At 38.4% G+C, this 17210-nt stretch overlaps 1 protein-coding gene across 1 annotated transcript in view; it reads right to left on the reverse strand.

The window, feature by feature from the left end:
• The window catches only part of SPAG9 (sperm associated antigen 9), a 2484778-nt gene extending 2469289 nt beyond the window's left edge, over positions 1 to 15489 (reverse strand). Inside the window, exon 1 of the mRNA XM_044084932.1 lies at positions 15035 to 15489. Coding sequence (XP_043940867.1) covers positions 15035 to 15334 — 300 coding nt within the window. The 5' untranslated portion in view covers positions 15335 to 15489. The remainder of the gene's footprint in view (positions 1 to 15034) is intronic.
• Between the last annotated feature and the right edge of the window lie 1721 nt (positions 15490 to 17210).

The raw sequence follows: 17210 nt of genomic DNA on the forward strand, positions 1-17210 counted from the left end.
ATACAATCCTGTGAAGCCCAGAGGTGTTCACTCGAGGAAGGCAAGAAGGTACTGAAGAAGCTGGTGCCCAGGCTGCTGTTTTCTTCCTTTGGATCTTTAAATATGGCAGTTTGGGCACATGTGTAAGGCGGGGGCCAGAGACTTTTGAAGACTGGCCAGTCATATCCAGGGAAGGATATAACCCAAAACAGCTACAGTTCGCTGCAGCAGTAAGAATGATGAACATTACTTTTTGATGACAATAATGGGACTATTTGAATGACTTTGGTCTTTAATTTTATCTTTCTGAAGTAATCTGGTAATGACTGGGAAATGGGGGGGGGTAAAAGGAGACTCAAGACCGCTTCTTAATGAATGCATCTCTGGGTAACCTCCAAGGGAGAAATAAAACAGAAAAGATGTTGCTATATTTGCAGTTAGTTGGAGAGTGTTGTTTTTTTTTCTGCCCTGTAGTGGAGAGGGGTGTACAGCCAGTGAAACAAACAGTCAGTGCTAGCAGTCTTAGTCCAAGCCAGAAGGAAGCAGAGATGTCTTCATAGTTTGTACTGGGACCAAATCTATCAGACCAAACACCAACCCCACACTGTCAACACTCCACATCAATGCAAATGATTACATCTACCTTGAAGGGCTCATCAGCAACCCAAATATGCAATTGATAAAATGTTCATGAGTCAGGGTATCTCCCACACAAACGGAGGCTGCAATTAACACTAGCAAAACCATCAATATCAACCCTGGCATTAGAGGGTCTACAGGTCAATTGGTACCATAACTTGATAGAATCACACACAGAATAAAAGCAGGTTCCTGCAGGGGAAAAACAATTGGCAGGAGAGAGTGTGACCTACTCACACAAGTTAGCTGGGGACGAGACCTAGGAGTGACGTTTAAACAGAATAACTTAAGCCCAAGACAAATATCTGCTACAAGTAATAAGGAATACAGGACAGTAAATGGGTCCAGTCCCCCAGCTGTGGCTCAAACAAAACAATGAATCTATTTGTTCAAGTTTTTCCTACTACTTATTAGGTTCATAGGTGTTTACTAGGCTAATTACCACAAGGGCCTTTTTAAGCCTAGCCATGCACCCCAAATCTGACAAATTCTGCTACCCTTGATAAGCGTAAACATGGGCCTAGGAGATGAACCATTTACAGGTTACCAGTGTCCATTAGAGACATAGGTGCCAAACCAGTGTTGAATTTCTGGTTTCCCATTCAACTGTCCAAGTTGTACCTGAATTGGGTTAGGGAGGAACTCTGCTTCACATGAATGGGGAGCCTGTTCCATAGATGGGGTAGTCTCTGGGATACATACTCATCTCTCCAGCAGGTCCTACTTACATCACAGGCAAGGTTTAAGTCTCTAGAACCGGTAATTCTGGTGCGGCTTGTTTTGTGGAAATGCAGGAGGTCCAGAGTGGGGTCTGACAATGTCCTGTATGCCAGGCATAGATCTCCCCTCAAAAGCCTGTAGGGGACAGAATACAGGGATAGGGTCTTGAGGAGGTCTCCATAGGACACATTATGCCATGTATACTTTTAGTGAGGAACCTCTGTGGACGTTCTAATTGTTGGATATGCCTGGTAAGGTACATACCAAAGTGGGCAGTGTACTCAATGCTGGGTCTGATAAATGCCAAATACAGTGGCACAATGACTTCCTTGGACCTAGATGCCATACCTTTGTTTATAAGTTGCGCAACATAGAAGGATTTCCTCACCACTGTAGTCACGTGATGATTAAAAGACTAGACTATTATGTGCATATCCCAAAGTCCCCGACTACTGGATCAGCTCTAAGAGGTGTGCTGTCAATGATAGTTACCAGGGATGAATGACTTCCCAAAGGATACTATTACGCATTCCTTGGCATTTAGTTTTAGTCTATGGCTCTGACACCAGCTGTTTTGTCTGCGTCAGACTCTCTTGTAGAACATTCGTGTCAGTGTGAGATTCAATGACTGCACCCAATTTGCAATCATCTGCAAATTTAGTCAACCAGAAACCACTGACATTGGCCTTGACTTCTGAGAAGTAAACGCCAAAGAAACTTTGGGAAGACATGGAAGATGAAGCAGAGGAAACATGCCTGGATTTCGTAGGTGTCCGAAAAACCTTGGTAGGAAGAGCTGGAGAAACAAGATCTAATTGGAACATGGGTACAAGTCTCCTAAGCGTCAGATCTGAAGATGATGTACCTGGAATACAGGAGCTCGAAATAACTAAAGGACTTCCCTGATCTGAGGACCTAGGATCTGAAAAGGACTTTGGTCTTTGAATCCGATGGTTTAGTACTACTGAGAGCAAAGGACAACGGATCTGAAGAGGCCTTCAGATCCAATGGCTTTTTTGTTGTATTCGGATCCAGAGAAGTCTACCTTTTCTGACCAGGCTCCAATGACTCCCTCAGAGAAGCATACAAGGATCATTTGAAGCCAATATATTTCGAGAGGGGATGAGCCCCAGAGAAAGAGGACACAAACAAAAGCCTTTTAGGATGAGCTTATTTTTATGGTTGTCCAAAGCATGAGGGTTAAAGGCCACACACACCAGAAATCCATCTCCAAATGTCTTGGTCCTAAACAGTAGATGCACTTCTTGTGGGCATCAGAATTTGGGGATCTTGTGCCCACAAGAAGTGCATATCTTAAAGCCTGTTAGCTTTCTTATGGCCAAGAAAAGAGATCTAAAAACTCTATGAGCAAAAGGCACACACAAAGAAGGTTAACAGCAGTAACCAAGAAATGTTTTCAACAGCAGCCGCAGCAATAACCACCACTCAAAGTAAAATGTAAACCTTTAAAATTGTTAAACTTTTAAAACACAGGTAAAGCCAAAGGAGTGCCAAACAGCACGAAAGGAAAGCAGTGAAGGAAACTCTAAAGTCATTAATACCTGTGAGAGACTTATAAAAGGAGGGAGAAAACAGAAACCAGAACAATTAATTTATAAAGGTTTTGTAAACATTTTAACACCAAAAGACTTCTCAAAACAGAATCTGCCCGAGACTCAGGAACCACATCTGAAATTTAACACACAACAAACGAAATCTGGGGAAATAGAGAAGGTATGGTGCATTATGGGAAGAGGGAGAAGCTCAAGACCCGGATCCTAAAGTCTGGGAAATCCAGTCGAGTCAGATCAGAGACCCATCAGGGAGGAAGAATTAAAAAGGACATCAGATGTCCCTGTTAAAGCAATACCTTCCCCTAAAACAGCAATTTAATTCATCCCTTAGCAATACCCTTCTTTCCTACAACAGGTATAAACCTTCAATGCAGTGCTGGCAGCCTAAGCCAAGAATGTGCTTGGAATGTCATGGCAATGGGCACACCTTTCACACAATGCTGCTGTCTTATAAATAGCTATGCAACATTCTGTTAAAGTAATATACTCATAATCTACACCACTGCATATACCTGCAGTCTCTTGACACAAGGCCTACTTTTAGTAAAGCACTATACTACACCTCCGCAAACCTCAATAGTACTAACACTGCACAAATTGTGGCTATGGGGATTAAATACAAGTATAGCGCAAATTTACAGGCATGCAAAATAAATAAATAAAAATAAATTGCGAGTAGCCCCGGAATGGTTCACCACAGCAAAAATGCAGCTTTATTTCTAGGACTTTTCTGTTTAAGATTATGTTCAGTATGGTCAATTAGCAGGATTAAAAAAAACATACAAAATGTGGCATAACCATTCTGCTATCTGTCTTTACCTGAAAGTTGTCATACTGGGTACAACATGCATACAGTATTCCTGGGTCACATCTCAAGTGAGGGAATTGTGCCCATCAGGCAACAAAAATTAAACATGCACTGCACTTGAGAATGACATGTCAAAGAACTGTGATTTTTCCAAATAGGTTTATTTTTTTGTTTTTAATTGAACATATTAAACAGAGGTGTGTCTGTACAGAAATATGTACGGTAAAAGGATCATCTGAGATAGTGGTTTGGGACTACATACAAGAGCTTCTATCAAGATAAAAGGAAAGATCTGAAGTATATGTCCATGTCCTCATTTATATACTTTCAGTGCCAAACAAAAGAAATGAATACTTCATTAACACTCCAGCACAAATGCAAGCATCACCACATCTACCAATAAAAAAAAAGGAGAGATCATATACACAAAACACTTTTCCACAGTTTTCTTAAGCATTCTGATTTCTACTATCAAACGTTTACTCCAAGCAAGCCACGTTAACTGTACAAACACATCTACTTAGAAATATTGGAGGTAAAATCAACTCAGAACAAAGTATAAATGATCTACTAAAGCAGTTAGCTTCAATCTATAAATGGGTTTTTGTAAGATTTTGCAATCCATTACAAACTTCTACATATAGTCCCAAGAGAAAGAAGTGTTAACTGTGCTATTAGTAAAATGATTAATTATGTAGGCAGTCTTTCAGTAATGTATTAAACTTGACCTGTATAGCCAAATTAAATGCCTCCTAACACTGCTTACTGGCCATATATTGTATGCATGTGTGCTCTCTAACCAGCACTAAAAAAAAACACACTGCTGTTACAGCCTTCAAAATTATCAGTAAATTATGCTATGAAGGGTCACAGATGGACTTAAACATTACTAGTGGAATGTCAACATTTGAAAGAAACCACATTTAAGAAAACATTATCACACCTATGACAATCTGCATTTCAACAGTCCAGCACTACCTAAAACTTTCACTATTGGGCTGGTCATACAAAATCAAAGAAATGAATGTAATTTTTTTGTCCTTCTACCAAAGGAGGCCTTCAGGCCACCATAGATGGAAACATGCTGCTGGAAGACAAAGATTTCTCATTTAGAGAAACACAGCCCAACTAACCTATCGATATTGTGCCAAAACTCAAAGGAAACAGGAGGAACAACTAGACTTCATATGCGAGACTTAGTATTTACCTCCCCACACCACCCTCACACATGCAAGATAGTCCATGTTAACTCACAACAGCAACAACATTCCCATTATGGAACACCATCTGCCAAAACTGTAAACTGAACCTGAAGCAATTCCTGTATTTTATCCACAGAATGCAGCCCCTGTACCATTTTTTTTACATAACAAAACCATAGACAGCTTCTAAATGATGTAATCTGAAATAATCTACACATAAAAAACACAGCCTGCTACCAAGCACAAAAAAGAATAATGTAACCAAAGTGCCCTGCTGTTCATTTTAACACCCCCACTAACAGCTCCCCATAATACCCTCTTCTTCTCACCTTTGTAATGGGGGGGGGGGGGGTAAGACCAAGAGACAATTCAGGTAGCCAAATGTCATAAGAGAATATCCCTCATTTTTAAGACTTTTTTGTACATTTTTAAGTACCAGTCTTAAACTACTTGCTAGCAGGACTCCAAAAGTTTCCAGTACACAGTTACGAACAAATTTAGATGTAGTCAGGGTTTAACAAATAGTTCAGTGCTGAAATGGACTTTTTTGAACTATTTGTCTTGCAAGCTGGCAAATGAACACAAGTTACTCAGTGCAAGGTTGGCTACGTCAAATATAAAGGAGTAGGTACCCAATTTAAGAATGCAAACTATTAAACATAACATTGCTGGTTGGAAGAAATTCTCTTCCAGATTTATTTTTTGCACTGCAATGAACATGTAATGTCTTCTAAACTACAATATTACTTTAAATAAAGAAATGTGAACTAGTACATTCTGAAGACCATTAAAAGATAAATACATTAAGCAAAAAAAAAAAAATAAATAAAAAAAAAAACAATTACATACTATACAAAAAAGATGGTTGAAGTAAGCGTGACAAATACACTTATGGCATTATTTCAAACTAGATTTTGAAAGTCATGCTGACTGACATACCAGTAAATTAAACAATTTGCTGCATCTGGAGTGTAAGATATATAGGAGGAGGCACCTACAAATCATAAAATACAGTACTCTGAAGGGGGTTGCTTGCAGAACATTATCACTTTTATCCATTTTCACCAAAATTTAAGAAGATAAAATGCAAAACTATCTCAAGGCAGATTTTTAGGAACCAGTAAATTGTGCAATCTTTGGATACCATTTTTCTATACATTTTCATTGAAACAAACAAGGATGTCACATTATTGGTGGCAGTCCGGTCAGAAATTGGCCAGACATCACATTTAATTGCCCCATTTTTCTCAAGCGTTAGTTTTCAAGAGAGTCACTTGAAAATCGTGCTAGAGTCATAAACGTGAATAAAATGAAACAATTGTCATCCGTGTTAGCATGTCTGGCAGGAGATTTGAGCATATTCTCAGATTAACATGTATCGTAGGCCAGCATGTCTAATTGTGAAATAGAAGTAAGTTTTAAAATGTTGAGCATCTCCCTGCTTATACAGAATGTTTAAAACAATATGTTACTGTTTTGATACATTTATAATCTCCCTCACAAATGTGCAATTAGAAAATACAAACTGTCTGCAGAGATCAGCTGAAGAGTAGGTGATGTCATTAGAATGTTTGTGGTTGCTAGATGATTATTTGAACAGATCGACAGGAACAAGAAATTCTAAAATAAACAAACTGTTTAAAAAAGAAGACTGTTAAGACTGTAAGCTGGGCAGTTTGTCAAGAGCAGTAGTTAGTAAAGAATTGCAGTCAGAAGATACCCGGAAAATGGAATCACCAGAACTGTAAGCCTGTCTTTGCTTGCTGTTATGCTTCAGATAAGATCAGGGACAGTGTTCTCTAGTTAGATTAGGAAAGTTTCTTGAAAGTTACAGTTACATTTTTTTTAGTAGTCATTTTACTTAACTGTTTTTCATTACTTACATTGTGGCTGGACAGTGTGTGGGCAGAGGTATAGAGTCCAATCCAAGTTAATGTGTGTTCTCAAGGGAAACGGTGGAATTTAACTTGTGTGCTCTGGTGGTTTCCGTGAGACTTCCACACTGGAGTCAGTGGTAAGGATTGAGGCTCCTTAATAAAATTGCTGACCTGGGTTTTAAGCAGGGGGGCGTCACATTTATTATTGTCAGTCGAGTGGGATATGGACCAGAAGTCACATTTAATTGGTGGTATTCTGCTGGGATATTAGACGGACGTCACATTAATAAAATGCAACATCCTTAAACTAAACACACACTTTACTAAGAATGCACTGCTCACTACTTTACTACAATCATTTTCACAATATACATTATACTTTCCACGAATAATGAGAATAAGGTTGGACTATATCCTGTCTATAGCTAAACAAAAAAGTATTGTCTATTTGGATAGAGATTAGTAACTCTGACTTGCCACAACACTTGATATCCATTCATTATGTGGGCCGAGATTTAAATTGTTACATCTGAAATAAATATAAGCCAGTGGCTTGCTTGTGTGGCAGCAACAGCATTACTAAGGGCATTGTTTTTACAAGATGTGCAAACCCCAATCATTACTAAAAACACCTTAACTGGAGCACAACAGTGTAGATGGCATTACTCTTCTCAAACAAAAGAAATGATCAGAAATACCACAGACTAAAAAGGAACACTTTATTCTAACATCAAACCCAGAGCAATATCCTCAAACCTAATTGCTCATTTTAGAGTAAAAAGTGGACTAAAAAATACATATGCACAAGAGTATCAACTATTATCTCAACCACTATGTAAAGCAGCACTTAAAAAGCCGTAGTTAGTTCAAATGGCCTAAAAAGTAAATCCTCAATCACAGTTCAGGTGATCAGAGTGCAGCTAGAGGCTCAGGCACATGACAGATGTGACAGAAGGTGAGAAGCATACTCGTTTTGATGGAAAGAGGAAGCAGCTGCAAACCTTTGGGAAAAAATGCAGAGTATGCAGCCAGGAGACAGGATGGGTGTACAATGCACTAAGTTGTCTTTAAAATAAGTGCATTTGCATAATGGAAGTTACTGTGATTCCACTAGGATGCATGTTGCCTAGCCACTTGAGAGTAAGATGCATTGAAAACACCTTCATGTGAAACAGGATATAGGCGAGAGCATGAGCAGCCCTTCCTAGCTGCCTAAATGGAGGTCTGTCACCCTCATGGATCCTGGGGAAAAGGGCTTCATGTACAACTGGTGGAGGCTTGCTGTTTAACAGGCCTGAGGCAAGGAGAGCCAGAAAGAAGGGAAAAAAAAAAAAAAGGAGGCTTTCTATGGGATTTCCATATAAACACTACAAGGAGATGCAATACTCAGAGGAATTAGTCCCATAATATCACATAAATTTACTCAAAACAATCGTGTACAAACTACTATCTACACTATCAACTACACTTGTTCCTCATTTATCCTACTTTTTTTGTTTTATCTGTACTCTAATATATTTTTTACATGTGGAAAGAGAAAGGTAGTGTTACAATATTGCCAACAGCCATTTTGGTTATTACCTTAACTACTTAACTGTTATTTTGGTTTAATCTTGTTATATTACTATATATTCTGTTACTACAGTACTTCTGAGAAGTTTAAACCACCATGTTAAGTCTGTTATGCTGCAATGAGGAGAAAAAAAATTCCCTTAACTTGTGCAATTAAATTTGCCATCAGTCATCTGGAAGGTTAGTTGTCTAAAATACCACCCCCACCTTATTGCAGTGTTGTATTCAATGAAAGACCTACTGCACTCTCAAGACAGGTATCCACTTTGCCTCTCATATTTTTCTACCTCATCTTTTTTTTCAACATTATCTAAACTTCTCCCCACAAATCTTCTCACTTCAACTGCCAACAATCTCAAAGTATCTTATTATTCACATCTGATCTTTTTACTCCTGTATTTCTTCTCATCCACTTGCCTTTGGTGGGAAGAAATGAAAAAGTTTACGTCTGTCATATTCCACCTATTACTCTAATTTGTCAACAGTACAAACATATCCATCGCATATTTTACTAAATCCATTTTCAAAGTTAATGTAGGTTTCAAAGTTACACATTTCCTGTACACCAGACATAGTATTACTTTCCGTATCGATGTACCAACTAAATGCCTTATTCAAGTCATACACTAAACAAATTTACTCTGCATGCAACCACATTAGCAAAATCAATATGCATGTCATGTTAATAACATCCCCCAGTTTCCACTGTAATCTACCTTTAGGACACATCCATTTTTATTTAACTAATGATGACCACTTAGTACTTAAAGGTAAAGACTGTCAATCATATGACAAGACTATTTAGTACACCCAAATGCTATATCCAGTACTAGTCCTGCCCAAAACATAACATATCCCTCCTAGGTGAGCAAAGACATGGAAGCCAGCCGAAATTGCGTGACCACATAAAAATAAAATAAGGACACATCAAAAATGATAAACTCACAAACTGACTCAGCCATTAACAATAATACAAATTTTTCACGATGGCCAAGCTTGTTGCATAATCTATGTTAAATTACAGCACTTCTAAAATCTCAAAAGATTACCGCATGTGCCATAACAAGGAAAGTGACAAAGCCACAGCAGACTTCACAGCTCTGAAGTTTATGTAAAAAGAAACTAATTGTTAACTCTCTCTCACAATAAGCATGTCCTGACATTATACTCAATACATATACCATGTAATGAAATGCGCCATGTGCTTCACCAATGAACAGGATCTGATTTCTAGACACAAACGTTTAACAAAAAGGATAGAATAGAGATTACTGCTAGGACCACTGCTCATGACCAACTACACAAGTCTGACCAGAGCAACTCTGCCTTGAATCAATCCATAATTCCAGCTAATTTTCAGACCTAGAAAGAAAGCACAGACTATGACCTGGAATTAAACTACAGAAAAATCCATCTGGGAAAGGGAGGAGTCAGTAGCCAACAATGGCTCACCCATCCAAATGGGGTCTGGCGTACACATCCTGCAGCCCAAGCTGCTCCTACTACACTTTCATATTATCTTCTAGCACTATTTTGGACACTATTGTCATCAAATTCAAATAATTTAGAATCTTGCTAATCTGGAACATAACCATTAAAGAAATCAGTCACTGAAACTGTAGTGCCCACTGGGACATTGACCTCAGAGACCACAGAAAAACATATTATACATATTTATATACTTAAAAATTCCATTATGTATTTGTATAACACAATTCACAACTAGAACTTTTTAACTAATGTATTGATAGGGGCTGCATTTAATATATACATAAAAAGAATGTTTTTCTATCTACCTTGGTTCTTCAACAAATGAATATATAGAATTCATTAACTATTCACTATTTTAATGTAATTATTCATGAGAAGTGTCATCTGATGATGGGCATTGGTTAATTGTGTACCAATGATTTTAAAGTGCTGACTATTTAAATTGGTTAATTGTTCTGAGGAAGTCATTCAGTTTGATGAAAGCGCTTAACCTGTGCATATTCTATCCAATAAATTTATTTCTGTGGACTCGCAACACTGTGCTCATTTTAGTTTATTGGTTGGATTCTGAGCGCATTTTACACCATTTTTTGGATTTAGATAACTTTTATGTAGACCAATTTTTTAACTATGTATTAATACTTGAAGCTTTTCTCCCCAGGCCTCTACTGAAAATGGACATATATCCAGTTAGACTAGCCCGGTCAACAAATGTAAAATAAATAAATATACATACATACATACATATACACACACAGAAATACGCGCATACATACATAAAGAAACTCAAATATCTTAATCACTACTCCCATGAGGACTCTGAAAATGTGTCTCTATTCTTGACCAGTGCAACTATTTCTCACTTAGAATTTAGGAGTTAGAGAACACACTAAGCCATACCACATGCTGCACATATGCATAAATTAAACATACACAACTACAGGAGAAGAGTAACCGCAGAGCACCTGCATGCCTGATCACAAGTCACTCTTGAGACAACACTATTCCTTTTTTAAGAAAACAAATTCTTGATACTGTACTCATCAGCACAGAAGAGATCACACAGTGGAGACTTGGTAAGGAACAAAGAAATATTCCAATCACAGGTACTTAATGTCTATAATCAGCTGCAAATAATGCATCATTAAAGTCTAAGTGGAAATATCTCCAAAACTAAGACCTCTTAAACCCCTTAACAGTTTAGGTTACTTACAGAGAAAAAAAATAAAATAAGCATACATTTGCTTACAACTAAAGTACAAAATGAGAAAACTAGCCACACCTGCTACAGCATACAAAATTTGTTTACTGTATTCAGTTATTTTTTTCTGTTACATAAGTTTAACATGTTTCTGCTGAAACGCCTCCTTCTGTACTGTAGCATGTTCAATTAAATATCACTGGCTATGTCAGTCTCACTTTGTGGCTAAAACCGGTCCAGTGAGATCAGCTCATTACCCACTTATCAAAACAGTAACAAGAACAATGACAAGATGAGCTATAAATCTTGACCCAATCAGTTTCAGAAGTTCATACATGTGTGATCTATAGACTTCAATGGTCACAAATTTTAATGCATCTTTAATGTTAATAGCACACGTTAGGGATAGAAAAACCTGCAGACTTCAAGTTTACATGCGGCAATTTTGTGACGGGAAAAGAAAGACTTCTTTCTGGTGCTTCCAACATCACTGTCAAACATAAGAAACATTTTGATACAAGTAAGACAATACACTTTCTTGCAAAGACTACCATCTTTTAATGGAACAATGGCACACTAACGATTATCCCCATCTGCCCAAGTGCTACCTTGTACATCTTGCTATTAAAAGCTTGTACACTTCACAGTTGGCACTTCCTCACCAAATGCCTATACAGTACAATTCTCTGCACAGTGGTGGAGTGTGTGTATTAACATTTGCATCAAATGTCAGAAGTCTAACAAGCAGTTGCATGGACTTCACGTCTGTCTCTGAAAGTTACATTATGTTCTTTTGTTTGATGACAACTCAGGATATAGTGTGATGGCAACCAAAAACTGAAATTAGGGATCATTCTGACTCATGAACATGCTATGGCAGCATGTTGCTTATGACGGACCTTTGCTCCATTCTAATTATTTCTGCAATTTATGCCCGTTATCCAGTTCAGTCAATATCCAGTTCAGTCAAAAGGACCGCAGAAATAAAGATGGTCTTATTCTTGCTGCTGTAGAGTCAAGGATGCTAAACACCCGAGTTAGAATGGGAAGGCAGACAAGTACAACAGATTAACACACATATTGTTACTTGCTAGAAGGGGCAAGTTCCTCAATGAGGTTACATCATCATAATAAAAATCAACAAAATCCATTCTGAAAACAGCTTATACCAAAGCACTGCTCCAAAAGGCATTCTCTATTGGTGGTACACTAAGCTTTAGATACAGACAGTTTTAAAAACTGCAGCAGTGCATTATGAGTTTAAAAAACAGTTCTGCTAAACAGTTTTGTCTATGCTGCCTATAGTCTCTGCCTTGCACTGTAATCAAGAAAATGAAATGAACTCTGTACTTTGTCCCTGCAGTCCACATGTTCTCAGAGATTACATGTTCCAATTAAGTACGCCTAGCAGATACATACCATTTACCTTACCCGTAGTGCCAAAATAGAATGACAGCTGTAATACTTCATGCAGCTGCTGAGGTGGTCAGATCCATTCGAGACTCTCTGTATTTCAACATTTTTCTACAGAAGACCTCTGAAATAATATCCCCCCACCCCCATGACTTCCATGTTGTCTGCTCTAGCAGATAATGTGCCATGAAAAAGAAAGAATGTAGTCAAGGTAGACATACTGTACCAGAAATACTGTCTTAAGTACCAAATTCAGAGTCTTAAATCAGAAAGCTGCCAAACAGCTCCTTGCTACATTTAAAATCAACTGTTTTATTTTTGGCAAAGCAGAACAGTTGCATAAAAAAGATCACCTACAGCACTGCAACAAACACTCCTTTGTGCTAGTGAAATTAAACTATCATCACAGCACAAAGTACTGCAGCTTATTAGTGGAAACATTAACTGGTCAGTATGTATTTATAACGCACCATACCAATATAGTCAACTTTCTAACCAGAAACATTGTTACTTCACTTCCAAAGCACCCAATGCAAATTTAATAATTTTGCAAACGGCTCAGCATAATCAAAGTCTAAACCAAGTTTACTAGAAGCAGCAAAGATAATAAGACACAACGGAAACTGGATCTTTAGAAAAGGGTATAAGCAAATTACATAGGGAAAAATGGGAAACGTGGGATATATACGTGCAGAGGAGGAACGGAGTTTAAAAGAATGCAGGATTTAAATGAGCTATGTAATGGTTGACCGACAGTGACTCGATATATTATGAGTGAGGTATAATGTTTGCAGCTACAGTTGTGTCGGCATTGTTTGTAATGTATAATGTTTGCAACTGAGATTGTGTCTCTATGGTTTAATTTCATTTATATAAATGTAGGATTCCTAAATTTATCATGCATGACCTAGGCAAAGATTTATTTTTTTTTTTTAACAAAGAGGACACAACGTAGTGTTTTTATGTAATGTGCTAAAACATAACACAACATCAAAAACAAACCATATTTGTTAAATTCAAGTACTATCTTAAACTGCAAGCAACATAATTTAAGTAAAATTAATGCTTTTCCAGTTAAAACAGGCCTAAACAACAACTAGCTTTATAATAAAATGACTAATTGAAAATCCAAATGACAAGTGACATTGGTGAAGTGAGCAATAGCAATCAAGATAAAACTGGCACAAGCCTTGTAGCAGCAGTCACAGAATTGGGACACAGTTGCATACATCCCATTGAGGAAAAAATGTCATTAGCATTTGTTATGTAGCCTAGAAATCCAAGAATACACTGCGGAAATGAGTAAAAAATCAAATACTAGGAGAAACCCTTCATACAGCATAACTATTAGCCATTAACACATTATTTCGCAGAAAATTATACTGGAAGTGTTATTAATCTGTTTCCAAGCGGATAGAGACCATGTTAAAGTACCCCTACCAACTCACTCACCCTGGCTAGGAAGAAATAACACAGATATCCAAGCAAGAATGTTTTTGTACCAGGCTACTAAGAAACTTGCATTATATGTCACATTCAAAACAAATTACTAATGCAACAAGTCTCAGGGCTTTGGACACAGGAAATAGGAAATGGAACAGCAGCAGTAACCAAGGTATCCAGTGTCTACCATTCAGCCTGGAAGCTGGTTATTTTGGGAAGAAACTCACTGCATTCTTACGAAGACAAAGCTGAATAATTCCCAACTGCCTGCGCAGTGTCAACTCTTCCGTTTTTGCTTAGACAAATACATTCGAAATACCCAATGTACTGTACCGTGACCACGAATCCAACAACTTTTGTCTTATCCACAGAAAATAAAATATAAGCAAAGATTTATTTTGCAGAAAGAACTCCAACATCAAACCCATCACTCAGCACACTGGTGCTTTAAAGTATCAACGGACATTACTAACAAGAAAAAGAGTTGCCAATCAAGCCACTAAAGTAACAAAGAAGTGATGACTGTAAAGAAATACTACCTATAATTTTCTACAAACAAGCTTCAAACTTTTTCCATCTCCACTTAGTTAAAATAAAAAAAACCGTTACTGAGCAATGTTAAATGCAGATCCCGAGTTTAATTTGCTAAAGAACTGGCAAAACTAGAATGGCACTCATACACTCTACGACATCTAGCACAATAAGAGAGGAATCAACTAAGTGGCCAAGCAAAGAAAAAGTTCATTATATATTGAAATCAGTGCGGCACTATCCGTGCGGGGACCGCCTATGAGCTGTATTTCCAAACCCACCCAGTCACAGTAGAACGCAGAGGATCTCTGAAAGCAGACAGGTAGCTACTGGCGGGGTGCCATCAGCTCTCATCTGGTGTGCCCACTGCGCCTTTACCATAGTAGTACTCCACATTAAAGGTTATTCTCATCTTTTCCCCCAGATAACTGGCCCATTAAGTACTCCCCACTGCCACGTCTTCTAAGGCCACACAACAACGGGCCTAACCCAACAGCTGGTATAACAGCTACCCCAAGAGTTGCCGAGCTGCCGGTCTGCACCCCCTGGTTGGCAACACCCCCAAAGTAGCAAGAGGGCCATACCTCCTCAGCATGTTTACGGAGCGCCTTCTCCCGCTCGTACTGCGTAATAAGCTGTTCGTTGTCCTCCTTCAACAGCTCAAGCTCCACTTCATGCTCCTGATTCTCAGCGAACACGGAGTCCAAATTCTCCAGCACTGCCACCACCAGTGGCATCAGGTCCTTCACTACATCCTCGTCATACTTCCCGATGAGGCGCTCAAACTCACGGTAAATAGAGCTCGCCAGGCCCGACACCCGCTCCGACATCATCGCTGCTGAGCCCTGGTCATCCTGATACACTACACCGTCTTCCAGTTCCATTTTCCTGCCTTCTTTACTGCAGTACCAGGCTGGGTTTACCAAGACTTCGGCCTGAGACAGAGCCCCTTCCCTTAAAGAGACCTATCCGTATTTCCCACTGCCACTAGTCTTGCTGTCTCCCTCTCTTGCGCCCTGTTGTTGACTGGACCGTCACGTGATGACGTCACATTCCTTGAACTGGGTTGGGAGATTCTGATGGAAGAGCCAAGGCAACTTTCTTTTTAGTGTATCGCAGACTGTCAAAGTCTGTAGGTGTTTAAGATGTATGAGCTTTTCTATGTTTCATTAATCAACTGATGTATTCATCATTCTCTAACAGCGAAAATAAGAATAGCGAGTTAGATTAAGATTGGGGGGGGGGGACAGGTTTGCTCTGAGTGAAAACAGAATAAATCACACTAGAAACAGTACCAAATAAACCAAACCCAAATACGATAACCACATTACTGCACTTCTTTTAATTGGCGAAATTACGCTGAAACACTTCTTAAGGACGCTGCTTTAGATGTAAATGCAATATAGTAGTTTTGCATCTTATTTTTTTAATTATTTCTCCGCATTTACTAGCTGTCCTGATTTGATCTAGACAATCGATTTTGAAATATATATCCTTAAGAAGACTGTTACCGTGCAATTTAATAAAATAGGGTTACCACCTGCCTCTCTCTCTCTTTTACGCAGGACTATTCCTAATTTAGCAGACATCACTAAAAATTATAAATGACATGAGATTACTATGTGGGTATATTATATACACCTATACATATTTTTATTTATTTTATTTTATTTTACATTTGTTGACCGGGATAGTCCGACTGGATGCATGTCCAATTTCAGTGGAGGCCCGGAGAGAAAAGCACCAAGGGTAAGCAGATACAACATTACATAATGCCGTATCTGCTTATACATAATATGAACCTCATTATAGTGTTACTGGTAATTTTCTGCATATTCTGCTGTTTTAGTTAGTGACAGAATTGCAGTAGTGGCAGTATTGTGAATTCTGCTACAGGATTTTGGTTTCAATATTTTTTGTTTTATATATTTACCTAAAGTTGCATTACAGCGCCTTTCTGTTTACCTTGCTACTGTTTTTTCCCCTGTTCTTTTTGTCTGCCCCATCTCCCACTGAGTCATTAAGATAAAAGTTCTGAAATTTCACAGGACTTGAGAAGCAGTTTGAATGTTTTTCCTAACCTTTCCACCCCTTTTCTTGTGGTTTTAAAAGGCTGTGTCTCTGGCTTCGACTCCATATGTTAATCTGACTTCCAAAGTTCCTCCCTCCTATCAATCGTTGTTGTCAGTTGTGTAATTTATATAAATACATCTGATGTTGTAAATCTTTGTTCATTAATTACTATTAGGACTTCGGTTCCATCCTCGGAACTGATATGGCTGTTTCCAAGCTCGCGCCAGCCAAAAACTCTCAGCTAAGACCTACCCATAATGCCCCTCTCCTAGTTACTCCAGATCTCGTTTGCCACGTTCCTAATCAGACGTGCTGGCCATCTCTCTCAAAGCTAAGTAGAAAATTGTCATTTTCAGATAGTTTCTCTTCAAAATTTTTAGTCAATTTAGCCTTTTCTCACTGTCGCCTATAACCTAATTCTATTCCCTACCCTTTACATTGGTAATTTAATTTCTACCATTATTGGTACTGTCCCTCTCTCCTACCTTTGTCAGGCCCTTCCTTACCACTTGTGGTATTTTTTAAATACCATCGTTGGTATTCTCTCACCTTTTTCTCTCCCTTATTTTGTTTTTTCTATAGGATAGCCTTGTTGCCTTACTATGTCAGACAAAGCTAAGTTGGGGTATAAACAGTGTGACAAGTGTGGGCGTAAGATGCCTAACTCGGATACACATGCTCGTTGTG

Source organism: Protopterus annectens, chromosome 10.part0, assembly GCF_019279795.1.
Source record: "Protopterus annectens isolate FY-2018-M chromosome 10.part0, PAN1.0, whole genome shotgun sequence".
Taxonomy (NCBI): domain Eukaryota; kingdom Metazoa; phylum Chordata; order Ceratodontiformes; family Protopteridae; genus Protopterus; species Protopterus annectens.